The following is a 16,508-nucleotide window of genomic DNA, read 5'->3' on the forward strand; positions in this document are numbered from 1 at the left end:
GTTTGGAGGTGGATATAACCAGGTGCAGGACAAGGTCAGGATCAACATAGGCTTCCTCATTATAACACTGAGCTTCCTTATTATAAATGCAAAGGACTACAACAGAGCCTTCCCCAGCGGACTACAAGAAATTGTCTGAAGGCAACATGAGATGAGAGAGGGAGCTCCCCATGCGGCCCAGAGTAATGAGGGTCGTGACCCGACTGCAAGGTCTGAAGGAAGGCGCACAAGGGCCTTCTTCAGGCCCTGAATCCATATGGTCCAAGTCAGGCTCTCAGCATGGTCTGTGCAGTGACTGACGTGGAAGTGCTCAAACAGTCCGCCACAATTAATGTCGGCATACTCGGCACGAGTCGAGGGACTGAGCATCAGCACAAATTTGTTTTGGACTTCAGCTGGAGAAAGCACATGAGGTGAACCAATAAGTTCATAAAACTGATTGCAGAGCTGCAGGCGGTGAATTATCCTCCTGGTTGATGGTGATGTTGTTGGAGATGCACTAAAGGCTGTCTCAGGAGCTGCTGAAGCACCACTACGGTGAATGGAAGAATGCGTCCTTTGTCTCGGCCAGTTTTGTAGAGAGAAAGGTCACTATGTGCCATTTTACATGCTCACGCTACAAAAGGTATCCTAATATGATAAATGACTAAAGGCAAAGTCACAAAACAGCAGCAACCGCAAACACAGTGGAAAGTGGAAAGTCAGCCATGCCACTCATTTGGTTTGCAAGCCTGGGGAAACTGGGCAACCACTGAAAACACACAGATACAAGATGTTAGGCGTGGAGGAGAAGTTGCAGATTTGCAGAGGAGCAAAATGGAAAGTAGACCTCACTTCTAAACACGCGGGAACCAGCAGCAGATTTGCCTCTGGTTAGATGGATAGAGCTATCCTTTCTGGAGCAGCAACCTGAGCATGTGCAGCTGACTAACATAAGTGGATTAACACTGATCCGGGATCGCTCAGGGTCGACTTGTACCCAAGGGACTAAACAGAAAAATAGCTGTGCTGCATAGTGCAAGACAGGCTACACTATAACAGTCTACAATAAAGCTAGGAGAGAACAGTTTTGCTGCGTACAGGCCACAACAAAGCCAGGAAGACACAGAGTAGTGGAATGAAACTAAGTACACTTACTCAAGTATTGTATTTTAGAGCAGTCTTTACTTGAGTATTTCCATTTTATGCTACTTTTTACTTCTCCACCACAAAATTTTGGAGGGACGTATTACACTTTTTTTTTTACACTGAGGGAGTACTTGATACCATTCTGCCCAACTGACTTACTGTGCGCAGCTATCTGCAAGAAGATAACAGATAAAACGATGAAGAGTTTCCCTGATGCATTATGTCAGAAATCAGAGACTGTGGTGCTAGAATGCCTTCACGTGTTCATGCGTAAGTCCATTTTATCCGGTGTTAAACACCGCCTTGAGCAGTCAGGAAGGAGGAAGGAAACACTGAATGTCTCTACCGATAGCTTCTTTCACTTTTTTTCACGATTGCTCTAATTGCAAATGAGAACATCGCTTTACAAGCAGCTCACTGACCCATCTTTGATCATTACTCCCATGATGTTTCTCAGGATGTTTCCAGTGCTTCTCTTGACACTCTTTCTGGGTCAGTACTCGCCTCCAAATCTACAACAACCTGCATGCTCTAACCTCCATCTGCAAAGTGCATTTGCCCACTTCAAAAAAATGTTGAGTTTTTTCCAGTGGTGTGAAGTTTAGAGTTTAAAGAGGACACTAAAAAGTGAAGTTATTTGTTTCCAAGGTTTGTAGCTCACAAAGTTATTCTAATCAACCATTTATTCAAAAAGGAGTAAAAAAAAAAAAGTTTTCTTCATTTAGTTTTAGCTACAAATCCACCTTTTACAAATTTTTCATTTTTGTCGAGAATGTTTAGCAGGATAAATAACAATTTCAGTCTAGTTTGAAATATTCTACTGAATCCATCCTCACAAAATTGTCCGTGATCTGATCTCCCACTAGTTACCGAGAGCACTTTTCAGTTAAAGCCAGAGCTTTGGTTCAGCTACAAACAATGCTGTTATGTGCTTTACACAACAGCATGACCCACTAATGTAGTGTGTATGATGGTGAAGCACAGGACTCTGTTGCAGGCCAGTTGTCTCCATCTACCTGCTACCACCCCCTGCTGCATGTAGACAGTGTCAAACTTCCCACACAGGGGTTCTGTTTTTTTCATTTTTAGCCCGCGTGTACTGCGTATTTCTTACACAGGCAATACTCAGGTAATGGTTTTCCTGGAGCAGAGAAACCATTTTCTGCTCTCAGGCGGGTTTTATTTCAGATTTTCACTCATCGCAATTCCTTACCTCTCGCACAGGGAGACAGAGAAGCCTGAATATTCTCTGAGGGGAAGCTCTTGTGGCTCGTCCACTCCTTATCATTCTGTTCATCATGAAAATGTCAGAGTGCCATGGCACAGTGTGCTCTGCTCTTAAAGGGAAGGACAAAGGGGTGATCTGATTGGTCCCGCTTCACCTACTTAAAATGTGTTCCTCATCCTACTGAGCTGTAGCTTTTCAACACAAAATGATCACGAATCAGTCGGTACTTCATGTGTGCTAACGAGGCCTTATCTGTGTTTTGTGTCATGTGATGTTGATCGAAGCAGCTAGAGCCTTTAATTCGTGTTGTGGTAGGCTGATCCCTCTTTGAGTAGCTGAGCAAATAAAGATGCATTTGATTGATTTTGACATAGACGTGACATCCCCCAGCACCGCTAGTTTAGATTTTGACCTCTTGCAGGTTTTAAATCTCTTTAAAATGTATTTGTTCATGACGTGCGGAAAGATTTTTTTTAATTATTATTATTTTTTAGGAAGGTTGACATGGTCCATTGCTGCTGGTGAATGTGGATAAAGCAATGACCTGAATACATACATAACTTCAGAAATGCTCTGGAACATGCAGCAGGATCGGTCCTCACAAGGGAAGTGCTCAGCACAATTCATCTTTCTAATGAACCATACATCAAGAGCCTCCTGTCCTCTTAGGCCTCAACAAAACATTGCATCTTCTTATGGCTGGTGGCCGAGCGAGAAAATCTAAGTAGAGTTCAAAGGGAACCGAGCTCAGGCTGGAGGGCTGTGTTCCCCTGGGGCAGATGCCTCTAGAATGAAAATCTAAATCAGAATCCACTCAGGTATTCACCAGAGGAGATTTAATACGGCTGCCTGAAATCCTTCCATGCATCAGAAAGGTTGACCTGGAACTGTGCATTAACTTGGAAAGGATGTGAAGAAGGTTAAAGCAGATACTTAAGTCAGACTGGACTCAGAGGTGCAGACATGAGAGCATTTTCAGGGACTGGAGGATGTTTTCTGCTGCTTTACCCTCTCTCTCTCTCTCTCTCTCTCTCTCTCTCTCTCTCTCTCTCTCTCTCTCTCTCTTGCTGGTATCTGGCGTTTATTGCTTTTCTAGGTCTCCTCGTATTGTTTCCCCATGATGGCCCCAAAATAAATCACAGCCACAGACCCTACCGGTATATGTGTAAAAGTGATAATAATAATTACAAAATCACCCACTTTTTTCCACATTATATATATATATATATTTTTGTTTTCTTCTGACCTTGCTTGAGCCCAGTATCTAGAAAATTATTGAAGTGTTGACCTTTCTCTCTCTGCCAGAAACTGGACTCACACAAAATATGGGCTCGACAAACCCAAGAACAAAAATTCAAGCAGACTACTCACACTATTTGTGATTTGTTAGGGGCAGTGCTGAGTGCTGACATTTCATGTTCATGTGGAGCATGTGAACATGAATTGTACTGAACCATGTTTTTCAGGGGTCTCTGAGACCACAGACATAACTAAAGCATTGTTTTCTGCAAACATGTAGTTAGCTGAAAATAACAATTTAAGCAAATCTCATAAAATTAAAGAAAAGCCATTAAATATTAACGTGTTGAAACAATATTAGGGATGTTCTATGAGCCGTTAAAGAGAGCCTGGGTTCTCTGATCTCATCTCTGTATTCTACTAAATTCCTGGGGAGGCTTCTTTCCACCCATTTGGGGTAAATTTCCATGATTTTCCATGACACGTTCAGTGACTGTGATGCTGCTGCTGCTCGTGACCTGATTCACGTATGGTCACACAAATCTATTTTTACATATGAATTACAGACAACGGGCAAAGCAGCGCCTAGCTTACAGGACTCGTTTGACTGTGTCTGTTTCATCTTGCTAAAAGTAGTCAGTGTGTATAGCTTATGAAAAAAAAAAGATGATTATGGGTGATGAAAAGAAATTTTATCTTCATTAACTATAAACCCCACAACCACACCAGGCCTGTCAAGCTTTCAAATGCCAAAGCATTGTATATTATAGCACTATATTGCTTTTAACTGATCTATAAAGCATTAATAAAGGATTTGTTAACCTCTAACAAAGCCATCAATTGCAGCTTCTAAACCCTTTAGAAACAGTGCCATTATCAGAAAGCAGTACCATTTTAAAACTCAAGAATAGAGAGCACTGCTATTCCTGATAAAAGTTAAGCACGGAAGCTTTTTGCTGAACCACAGAGGGAAATATCATTTCCTGATCAAGTAGGGCAGAGGCAGGATATTACAGGACTTCTCCTTCCAGTGGTTTGAGCAGTCCATAGAGTGTTTCCATTTCCTCTCAGACCGAGCCGCTCCGCTCTGAATGCAGGGCAGCGCTCAAACACTGACATATTTTTCAATCTCTGCCAAAATGCCACAGGGGCTGTGGCTGTGAGAACGCCTTCCTATCGAATGTGTTATCTTTGCATTGTATAGGATGTTGAACACAGACTCATTATCATGTAGGTATGCAGAGCCACTGACCATGGATGGGTATTTTTAGAGTGGAGTGGTCCCTCTGTGATTTTACGTGAAGGGAATCCTTGAAAGGGGATTCAGTCATTGTCAGCTTGTATACTTGTAACAACTTCAGAAAAAAAACATGTCAATCCGCTTTCTAAAGTGAAAAAGCTCTAAAAGCCCCCTGTTCACAATACCTGTCCAGCACAAGACAGGAGACAGACAAAGCTAGCGAGTAGCTCGTAAACATAGTGGAAGATTTAGCAGCTAAGGAGACAGCTAAGGGATATTTCCCTCAGGAGTTGGTGGAGAGCAAAACTATATTTGAACATCTGATTTACATTCACCATGAGACCAGAAACGTGACTCCAAATAAATGCTACTGTTTCTCTGTGTCTGCTGGATGTGTAAATAAGCAGCTGGTTAGTTGGCTTGAGTGGTCCAAAAGCACTGCACTGCTTTAATATAAATTTGCCAACGATATCAAGGCCACAATGTGGAATTCGCCCATATCGTTAGGTGTATATTATTTGGTCATTATAAATCTAATCATGAAACAATGATGTGATTGTGGTTTCATCTATAAACCACAGTAGAAAGGTAGATGAAAAGCTGGTCATCATAATATTGTAATGTAGGAAGGTGCTGTCTGATCTGTCCAGGTTCTCAGTAACAAACCCTCAGGTATGTGAGCTCCTTCTGTGGCAGAAGGAGCTCACAGAAGTGATTATGGTATGGTAATACGCTGATATGAAATGGCTCCAACATAGTGAAGGGTGGATTCTGCCCGAAGCCCCAAACTTCCACTGTTCCCCCGCGGCCTTGGTGTAACATTTTGAAAGACTTATCGAAGGCTTGCCGCAGTCTTGTGCAGATGAAAATCCTGTGCATGTGGCACAATGTTCCTGTCAGAGGGAAAATTTGATAATGATGCTCCAATCGTCTCTTAGTAATGCCTCTCGTCTCTGTCTTAATCCACACCTGGCTCATCGAATGCATTAGTGGCCGTGTTTGGTCAGTAACAGCCAGTGACAGGTGATTAGTTAACACGCTGATGGCACGGAGCGCCACTTCACTGTCATGTCACGCACAACCACTGCAACACCAGCATACCCGACTCTGTTCTTAATTACACGCTTGGCTGGGGATTAGCTTGTCAAAGAGGGGGCTACGATCTACCAGGGGATAAATTACCATCGGTAAAACTTTCCATAAGTGACCCCCAGGTTATTACAGAGAGCTTGTAAATTAGGGTGACTCATTTCTCCCAACACATTTCACCTGCTGTAATGTTAATGTCTCACTAACAATTCACTGCCGACATTACAACACTGATACACCATCAGATATGCCTAATTGTCATGTAAGCGAAAATGATTAATATCATATTCATAATACTTGGTGATCCACATGCAACTCACTCACCCTCTATACATGGAAACCATTAAAGTCTACACTATAATACGAATACACACTTTATTTAATAATCGTGCCATAGTTTGACTTCCTCTACATCAGGCAGAAACATGAGTCACAAGCTGGAACTCACCTGCTTGTGAAAGTGTTAGAATTATTTATGTGTTTCAGAAAAGTTATAGAAAGTTATCTACGCTATGCATCTCCTAACATTTCTGGACTCTTTTTCTGAGCAAAACTTGCACCTCTGCCTCAGAATTAATGAATTTCAAGTAATTTTGTCGTAGGACGCAGTCAACATCTGGATATTTATTAGTGCATCTAACAGACAAATGAAATATGCTAATTTAATGGATGGTGCCTGTTGATGAATAATGGAACATGGCCCCCAGAGTGAGTGATTATAACTCTGTGTTGTCTGGCTGTATGTCAAAAATTCAACATACAGTATATTTCACCGTATGGGAAGCTTTTTTTATCTCAAGAACTCTTTGCTCCTCTGATCTCCTTTGCCACAGTCTAGAATTTGTTCCACTGATGGGCGATAAAAATGCAGCAGGGTTATGTGGCTGTTTCCGCATCTCTGGTGTTTCACAGTGAAACCGTGGAGCAATTTTTCCGCTGCTGGACAAGCTGTAAGGTCATTCCATCAATTCTTGTCAGCTCAGGTAACATCATTTCAGAGCAGGCAGTGTCTGCTTTGCAGAGGGCGCTAATATAATCACAGGATGAAATGTCACAACAAACCTCAAATTGCGCCTCTGTTTCTCCATTCGTTGCAAAGGAGGCGGAGAAAAATCTCACTCTGTCTTTAGTTTTAATGAAACATGATCACCTCGGCCTCATGTTCTGCTAACTGCACGACCCCACTTACACACTAAATAACACACATTCACAAGCACATATTGACATGCTCACAAATCTACATGAGCGCACACACACGTAGACACAGGTTTCTATGCCTCCTAGTCTTTTGTCATGAGGTTGTTATTCAATTTGTCCTTCCCCCATCTCCCTGATTGTACTTCTTGTGGGTCATGTTTCCTCGGGGGATTGTTAATGGCAGTATAAGTGAAAACACAAAATATAGGAAGCAGTAGAGATTCCAGGAAATGGGAATGATACAGTCTGAACTGATGGAGGGCCTAAGGCACCATATGTTCCAGGTGCACTGTGACTAACACATTTCCTGGCAGCTCAGGAACACGGGATATATAGGCGGGCACAAAAAAAAAGTAGTGTCTACAACCTAAAATAGATGTTCTTCATATTCTGTAATGGACTATCTTTTCATCTAATATATAAATTGGTGCTCTTTCCCTTTGGCTGCACCTTAAAATAAATGAAGAAAAACATCTTCAATCACTGTCATAATACATGGCGGCAGAGTTCAGTCCACTGTTGGCATCAGAGTATGAAACAATGCAGTGTTGCATACATATTACACCCTCGGTTTGTCCCCTAAGCATTGGTATTTGTATTTAATTTAGCCTTTCATGCATGCAACGTCTCCATCTAATTAGTGAATAAGTTTTACTATGGTGGACCTCCTCCTCGTTATCTTGTCGTAGCCTGTGGAGGGTTCCAGTTTTAGTAGAAAGAAAACATCTCACTTCCTTCAGCCACAGGCAACAGATAACTCACACCCTGCTGTTGACTGGACCTCTGAGATACGTGTGAGAATGACAACACCATGTCACAGTCACTTCACTTACACAGTAGGAGGTGCACGTATGTATATACAGTATATAGAAATTACATTGAACAAATTACAAAACTGAGTATGCCACACACCGCATATGTATCCTAGTAAAAGCTGATTTTGTTTAATATCCTTTATATCATGAAATAAAAAGAAATCGCTGAAATAATGAAAAGATTTTATGAAGCTGACACTTTTGAATTTGACAGTGAATTTGCGTTTCTGTGTAAAACATGCTCAAGAACTAGGCAGAGTGTGTTGTATTATTATTATTATCATGTATTCCTATTGTACCTGGACTAGACTGTTGAAGTAGTTTAACTGGAGACCTCCTCCTGTACACTGTAATCTGTTTTGACCAACAAGCCCTGACACATTTTTTTAGATTGATTTCTTCGTCATTAGTTTACATTTGAAAAAGTTCACTGTGGATGTGAAACAACCTTTCAGAAAAACCCAGCCACACAAAGAACAGCTTTCAAAATGACCTTAAAGTTGAACTAACATGTCCATAACAAAGCGGTGCAGTGTAAACGCTGAATTGTGTTAGTTTTGTAGCGGAGAGATACTTCTATTTGTTCTGTATACATTTTAAACAGCATGATGTTATAAAAAGAATCTGTGTAAAATGACATAACAACATATAAGGTAAAAATTCTTCCTTGAAATATTTATTCTTTTATTACCTTTCATCTTCTCTGTTATTCAAACCTGCATTAATTAATTTTTGGACACTTGGAAGCAGACGCAGAACAACTATGTTGATTGTTTATTTTGGAGATATTAATACACTAAATAACCATTTAGTAGCGCATTAATGGAAGGCCAAATTTAACTTTGAGTGGTTAATACACATAAAACTTGCCACGCACACACAGCTATCCTTGCAAAACACATTCTTCTTACTAATTACAGCACGGTAATCAAAGGTCAAAATGAAAGCTCTGAGCTGTATCAATCGATTTTTTTGGTCAATGGAAGCAGCCGAACAATCTGTAAACACAGCATTGGAATATTATCACAGTATCAAGTCGGCATGGTGAACGTGTTAGAAAACAATTGTCTCATTACACATCCAGTGAACACCGAGCAAAATTAGCATTCATCTGGAGTCACCTGATGAATCGCAGATGAGTCCCATATTCATTCTTATTCTACTGCATATTCCTTTGTGGGTTCAACAGCTTTCATGTATTAAAAATGTACTGCAGCGTATTGAAGTTGATTTTCGAGAGAGCAGTTTTCTGCATGTCTCATTTAAAAATCCATTTTAGGAGTGCATATCCACATCTGGCCGAAATATTGTGAACGTTTTTTGTTCGTCTGTTTGTTTTAAATACCTAAAAGGATGACTGCAAAACAAAAACCCCAAAAATACTCTTGTATGATAATACTTCTTTTCACCATTCCTCTCAGCATCATGAGAATCCTGTTCTTTATCACCTTCACTGACCTCTATAGCTGAGCTGTAGGAATTGCAGCAGTAAAACTTGTCTCCTCTTAAACCAGAGCTGGGACATCCTTTACTTAAGTAAAAAGTAGGAACACTACAATATAAAACCACTGAATGACCCCTGTCAGCATTACATTATTATATCTAATGTTACTGAATTGTAATTGTTGAGACGTCACTGTGTTAGCAGCATTGGTCATTGGTGATTTAACTACTTAAAATACCATCTGGTATTTGGCATCATCCTTTATAAACAGATGTAATGGTTTGTTTCTGCCAAATAAGTGTAGTGGAGTGCAAAGTACAATATTACCCTCTGAAATGTCACAGTGCGGAAGAATAAAGGAGCAGAAAATGAAAATAATCAGATTCAATATAAATACATTACATTTGTATTTATGTGCAGCACTCCAGTAAATGTGTTTAGTGACATTACACCACAGTCTAAGACAAGTCTTTGGCTCCAGTCTCCTGTCCACTTGGATTACAGTATGAAGGATTAAATTTGACACAAACCATGCAGAAGTTTGGTTTCCAAAGAAAAACGAAATTAGTTAAAAGCCAAAATGTAAGTGGTAATACTGACGTTTCAGAGCACCATGCAGGACAATGCAAAATCATCCAAAATAACAAAGATAAAGACAAAAAAAAAAAAGTTTGTGGGATAATACAGTTGTATAATTCTGTACAAGAAATTAGAAATCAAAGGTCAGTTAGTCAATTATTTGGTTAGCTGATTGACAGCAGCAATATTTTTGATAATCAGTTAATCTTTTAAGTTTGTTCCTAAATTTAAAAAAATAAAAGAGAGAGAGAGAGAAAAGATATTGGAAAAAGATCGGTTCCTGCTTCTTCCATGCTTTTCTGTATAAACTGAATGTATTTTGATTTTGGACAGTTATGGAGAAGCTACATAAATATACTACTTTAAAAATATCTCTGAACAGTGTCAGTCCAGTTTGCAGGTGCAAACCAGTGTTGGTTATGTTTTTACTGATCTGTGCTCTGATTTTGTTCTTTGCAGGAATAATACAGTTTTTCTAGTGTTCTGCTATTTAGAGATATTACCCTCTAAGACTGCACATTAATTTGTGTGGTGAAGTGTACAGGCCCCATGTCTGATTCTACACCATCAGCTCTGCAAGTGTGACAGGAGCGTCGGCCCCAGAGGTCTGAAGCTTTCACCGTGACAGACAGCTCAACAGCCATTATGACAAAATAGCTACATGAATGGAACCAGCCAGTGAAACTCTGAGGCAGAGGAGGTACAGGGCGGTTCGTTAGAAAAGAGGGGAACGAGTAGGTCTTGACATCAGTGAAGTGAGAAAGTCGAATAAGGTAAAAGGAAAAAAAACAAAAAACTAGGAGCCCTTTTCTTTTCTCCTTCTGAGCTTCTCCCCAAACATTGCTGCAGATTCAGGTGATGATTCTGATAATTCCCCTGCCACACTGTCACATTGTTTTGATTATGAAAACATTATGAAAATATTGATTACAGCCGCCTTAAAGTCAGTAAAGTCAGTCATGTTTGCTGGCTGGAAATGAGAAGCCTGCTTACGTCCTCTGAAACCAAAGACTAATCAAATCATTGCGAAATTCAACGATAAATTCTCACCATGCGAGAATGTAAAGATTGACAGACATGGCAGCAGTACTGTGACTTAGCAAAGGGTTAATTAAAAGTCAACAGTTGTATAGCTGTACCAATTTGTAGTGTAATGTTATGCTCCACTGGGGCAGATGGCATAAAAAAAACAGAAATTTCTCCTGCTCAGTTGCACCTCTCCTCGTCCTGTCAGCCTCTCACCGCTGTGCTCGCTCGGGGCCTGATTCTTCGATCAATAAACCAATGTTACAGCTCGATATCTCAGCAGAGGCCTTGCCCAGTGCGCTGGCTTGGGTAGCACACAGCAGGTTTCTGCATCACTCATCCTCCTAACGCTTTTGCCATTAATGACTCTGATGCATTTTGTAGGAGAAAACCGTGCAGGGAGCAGTGTCCTGCGAAACACTTATACAATGTACAAGACAAGTGCGTGTGTGCTGCTGAGTCCAAGAAGAAAGATCTTTATTATTTATTCATGGAGATGGATTCACATTCATGATAGTTCAACAGCTGTTAAACTGAGGAGCAGATTACATCACTGGGCATTAGCACCTTAGGGGACGTCCCGGTTGCCATTGAGCCTCAAAATTAAAATGTGGGGCAAGGAAACACCAGAGAAGCGTTCAGAGAAAGAGCGCTGTAGGCGTTCCCGTTTATAATGCTGTTCACAGACTGCTTACAGAAGAGCTGATTGGTATTCAGGTCACAGTTTGACTTTTTTCTTTAGCGCCTTAATTTTAATGAAAAATGTGCTCCACTTGGCCAGTCATTATTTCCTCCTCCTACTGAACCGACTCGCTGAACTTACCCTGCCATATCTGTTTGATTTTAACCCCTGGTGCCACTGAAAAACCCCTACGTTAGATAATCCTATACCTCACCACCTGTGTAAAGGTGCAAAGAAAGGATAAAAGGCTGGATGAATACATAAACCTCCCTAATGTTGCATCTTGGGGGGTAGGAAAGTGCAGTGTTTTATTATTCTAATGATAACAGTAATAATGGCACAAGCCTTTGAGGACTGGCGTTTGGTCTTTTCATGACAGCTGAGAAGGACATTTTTCTGCGTGTTATCTCTCACAACAGGAACAGGACATGTCTCCAGTGTTCCTTTGTGGTCTACAGTGAAATGTTGTGTCAATAAAATGCAGAGACAGTAGACAGTCGGTATGAATTATTGAAAGGCACAGTGGTTCGGATGCGGTCCTAATCTCCACAGTGCAGTTAATTTGATGTTCTTGTTTTCTGTTTTGGAGTCAGCCTGCAATGCACCACCCGTCCCTGCAAAATACCACAGACAGAGAGGAACAGACCACTGGGAACTAAATGAATGATCCACTGATGCTAATGTCCTCTGCCAGCCAAGGTCTTGCTTAATAAACCTCAAGACGAGATGGGCGTGCGAAAAATAACATGATCAAATATAAGCCTAGTCAATGCAAGCCCACACACCTGAAGCTGCAGCTGATAATGAAAGTGGAATTCGTAATGAGGGTGTGTGTGTGTGTGTGTCTGTGTGTTTGTGTGTGTGTGTGTGTGTGTGTGTGTCTCACACCATTCAGGAGCTACACAGGCTTAAGGGAAATGTTTTGTAACCTGTATCAATGCTCTGGAGTGAATATCAATATCTAAAGCAGGCTGTTGATCAGTGGGAAATGTTCGCTCAGCGCTCAGAGTGTGAGCTGCTGATCGGAGCTCTCGTTTATCTCGCTGGAAAAGTCTTGCGCTGTCTTTCACACGAACAGCAGGTGGGCCCGGCGCCTTGACACATCTAGCCTTGACTAGAATACGATCAGCCAACTCAAAATTCAACAAATTGGTCAATAAAGACAATGGGTTATTATCTCCCAGCCGCATCACGACAGGGGAATCACAGTCCCAGGCTTTCTAATTAGTCGCTCCTATTTTATCATAATGTATTTGAAGCTAGTGATGGGATACTCAGCCAACAGTGGGGAGTTTGGAGGAAAATTTGCTCTGGTAAAATGACTTCTGCTGTGAGCCTGATAGCTGCAGATTTATTCAAACAGTTGTATGTTCACAAAAGTAATGTGCTCTTCAGCACCGTCACAGAGGAGGAAATGGGGCACATGAAAGCAAAAGAGTTTTGCACTCTCTAGTTTTAATCTCCCTAAAAGCTGAGAAGAGGAAGAAAGAAAAATGAACGTTACGCGTACATTAAAGAATGTGCATACTGTATATTTGAGAACAGATGTGAATTGATTGTTTCAGCGAAAAGCATTTACTAGCATTTACCAGAGAAATGGAAAGAAATTGAAAATATATGGAAATATATTGTGATGTATGAAACACATGAAAATTATACTGAAGGCACATTGGGGTGAGTTTATGAAGCGGTGAGAAACTGAGAAGTAGAACCAAAATCTGAATTCTCCTCACTCCTCAGAGATATAAACCATGATCACACTTGAGCTATTGTGCTTTTTTTTTTTTTTTTCCATTTTTCGAAAGAAGATAAAACTGTTTCTGGAAACAACATCTGAGCTTTGAGCTTCTGGGTATGTGATTTGCATGGCAGAAGTTCACTGACAATCAATCATATAGTTAATTATGTATTTCACTGAAAGTTACATTACTTTTGCTGATCAGTGATTAGTAAAGTAATGTAATTACTTTTTCACAAAACAAAACAAACACCAAGGATATATACGTATAAACTGACCTATTACTCAAACTTATTTTTAATTTCAGTCAGGCTTCAGCTAAGAAAAATGAAAATGTGTTTGGCATTACAATAGTATGATAAGGATATTTCCTAACTTTTGTGTTATAAGAAGAAAAGGCACAATAAGCTGAAGTGCCCGTCTTTTTCTATAGAAAATCTTTTGCTTCCGTTTCAATTTAATCTGCAGCCACCATTATGGGTCCTGTTTGGTGAGCATAACCACATACTGCTCTCTGCGGGATCTATTATACCAAAGAAAATATATGAAGGGAGACATTTCATACAACCCCCAACCTAAACATCCTCTAACATTATGAGAAGCAGCTTGTCTTTAGCTTCCATGTGGCAGAAATAATTTACATCAATGGCAACATAACATGCAATGGCATTTAATGTCCCCACAGCTCAGTAGTGGATGCCAGTGGCACTGTGATGTACGTTCAATTCCTCCACTGAGGATAATGTGAGGTGACAGTGGATTTGGTCAGGATTGGTGTGACAAGCACTCTGTGAGCAGGGACCCATCCTCGAAAATACAGCCACAAATGATATTTCCTCTTCCCTGTGCACCTGCTGACGAAGCTAAAGACCCATGTTTCTGTCAAATATAGAACCTCAAATCACTTCTTATAAACTTACAACAAACTCTGTGCTGGGAAGAAAAATAAATCAAAAATTAGGAAAGATAAGGCAACGATTATAGATTAACGTTACGGATATCTGACATGAAACAGATCGTATAATTGATATACGTACTGCATTCCAAATCCAGTTTTCCAGATAAAAAATAAAGTGGCATTTTTTAAATTGTACACTGAAACCTTTTCATGTTTTAGCTCTGCTATCTAGACATCTGTACTCTGAGTGCTCAGGGAAGCCTGTCTTTCTATAAATCTATAAAGCTGCAATTATTCACACGTCCTTTGGTCATATCTTTTATAGTGTTATCTGAATGGTAACTCTAAATTCACAAGTTTCCCCTGCTTCCACACAAATAAACCAATATTTATCAGATTGAACAGCACAGTCTCACAACTAGAATTCAGTCTGCCACAGGCTACAGAAGATCTGCTCCATTAACAATACATTTGAAGGGAGGGAGGATTATTCCTTTAAATAGGGTGAAGCCCATTAGTAGTGCCAAAGCAACAGATGCACAAGGCTGCAACAGATGTGTAAATCACCCCTAATGAATAAGTCAAAAATGCAATTCAGGATGTTGAAACTTTGAAGAGCAGATTAAACGCACAACATTGCTGCTTTTGCACAAACTGTTCACATATTCATGTTTCTTATTCACTCAGACACAGGAACACGCATTTCTGAAAAGGTTTGTTTGTTTGTTTGTTTCTCAGCTTTTTTCTTTGTAAGCCTGAGTGGTCAGGACAGCATCAGCTGGAATTAGTCAGCCTTGAGGCTTATCTATTAACGGTATAGAAGCCCTGCTCTCTGGAGCACCCTGGGGAGTCAATGTGAGTTTGTTTTATACACCTATTGCTCCCTGTTACCCTGGGGTCACGAGTACTCATTAAGGATGTATTAATGGCTTCGAACGCTCAGTCGAAGCCATGTCTGAGCATCCATCTGTGACCATACATGTGGTAAACAAAATGATAAAAAGTAAAACCACATGTTAAATGGCAAAAAAAAAACAAGCAGATTATAGCTAACTATAGCACTCATAAGCAAAATCCTTTAAAATGAGCTTTGTGCTGGGGAAAAATAAACTGAGCATCCTGACTTAGAAAGCACAACATGAAAGCTACTGTCTTACACCCAGTATGGATCAGGAGTTAATTATAGTACTTACCCTGTTCTTTGTGGTCAGAGCTCTGGCTGGACAGCAGGAAGAGGAAATCCTGACAGGTATCCTGATCCAGTAATGTGCTATTGTGCAGGCAAAGGTCAACAATTAGGGTCACAGCTTTCTGACAGACCATGTCATACTCCTCTCGGTCAGAACTCATGCTCCCAGCTGCATCCTCAGCCGTGTGTGCTCATCCAAGGGGACTAACACACCCACACACACACGCAGCAGCCTAGCATGCAGAAGATAAATGCAACTTGTCTCCGTGCTCGGCTGATTCTTCTCCTTCTTCCAGAATCCCTCAAGTGTGTTTATGCACAAACACACTTGAATTCATGTGCATGTTTGTGTGTGCGTTTGTGCTTCGGTGCGCGTGTGCATGTGGTGGGAGTGTGTAAACCGGACAAGATTGTTAACTGGATGAGCATGCTGTTTGCGTGCTATGCCATACATGTGTGTTGGTACGTGTGTGTGAGTGTAACAACATTTGTGGACTTAATGAACCACATTTGTCCCCTGGTGATTTAAGGACAGAATTATTGCATCACATCGCTGCTAAAGAAGCCACTCAAATAAAACAAAACAGTCACGGACAGTACTTGATACACCAACAAGGGCTGTGTCCTAATGACACCCACGTCCCCCTTCACCTCCTGTGTTTCGTCCCCCTTACATTTCCACACCGCTCCCCCCACCCTTGATCTGACTGTAACGCCACCAACCACTCCACCTCTGAGTGTGCACAAACTAAAAAACCCTCATAACGACCACTGGGCTTGTTTTTCTCAGGTCGACCGACATGGCTGGTCCCTGCAGGTCAGAGTGTCTCCTGTGATAAATTTCCCCCGAGCTGAACCACCTGTGACTGCCAGGTCTTTCTGCTCCCACTGACAATCCCACATCGCTCCGATTGTGATGTGAGTGTTTACAACCTGTAATGACAAGGGTTTAACTGTGTGTGTGTGTGTGTGTGTGTGTGTGTGTGTGTGTGTGTGTGTGTGTGTGTGTGTGTGAG

The 16,508-nt window shown here is 40.9% G+C and overlaps 1 protein-coding gene across 1 annotated transcript in view; it reads right to left on the minus strand.

Annotated features, from left to right (window-relative positions):
• syt6a (synaptotagmin VIa) overlaps nt 1–15,653 on the minus strand; it is a 47,256-nt gene extending 31,603 nt beyond the window's left edge. The window contains exon 1 of the mRNA XM_041054911.1: nt 15,497–15,653. Within this exon, the coding sequence (XP_040910845.1) occupies nt 15,497–15,653 (157 nt within the window). The remainder of the gene's footprint in view (nt 1–15,496) is intronic.
• Between the last annotated feature and the right edge of the window lie 855 nt (nt 15,654–16,508).

The sequence above is a fragment of the Toxotes jaculatrix genome, chromosome 2 (assembly GCF_017976425.1).
Source record: "Toxotes jaculatrix isolate fToxJac2 chromosome 2, fToxJac2.pri, whole genome shotgun sequence".
Lineage (NCBI taxonomy): Eukaryota > Metazoa > Chordata > Actinopteri > Toxotidae > Toxotes > Toxotes jaculatrix.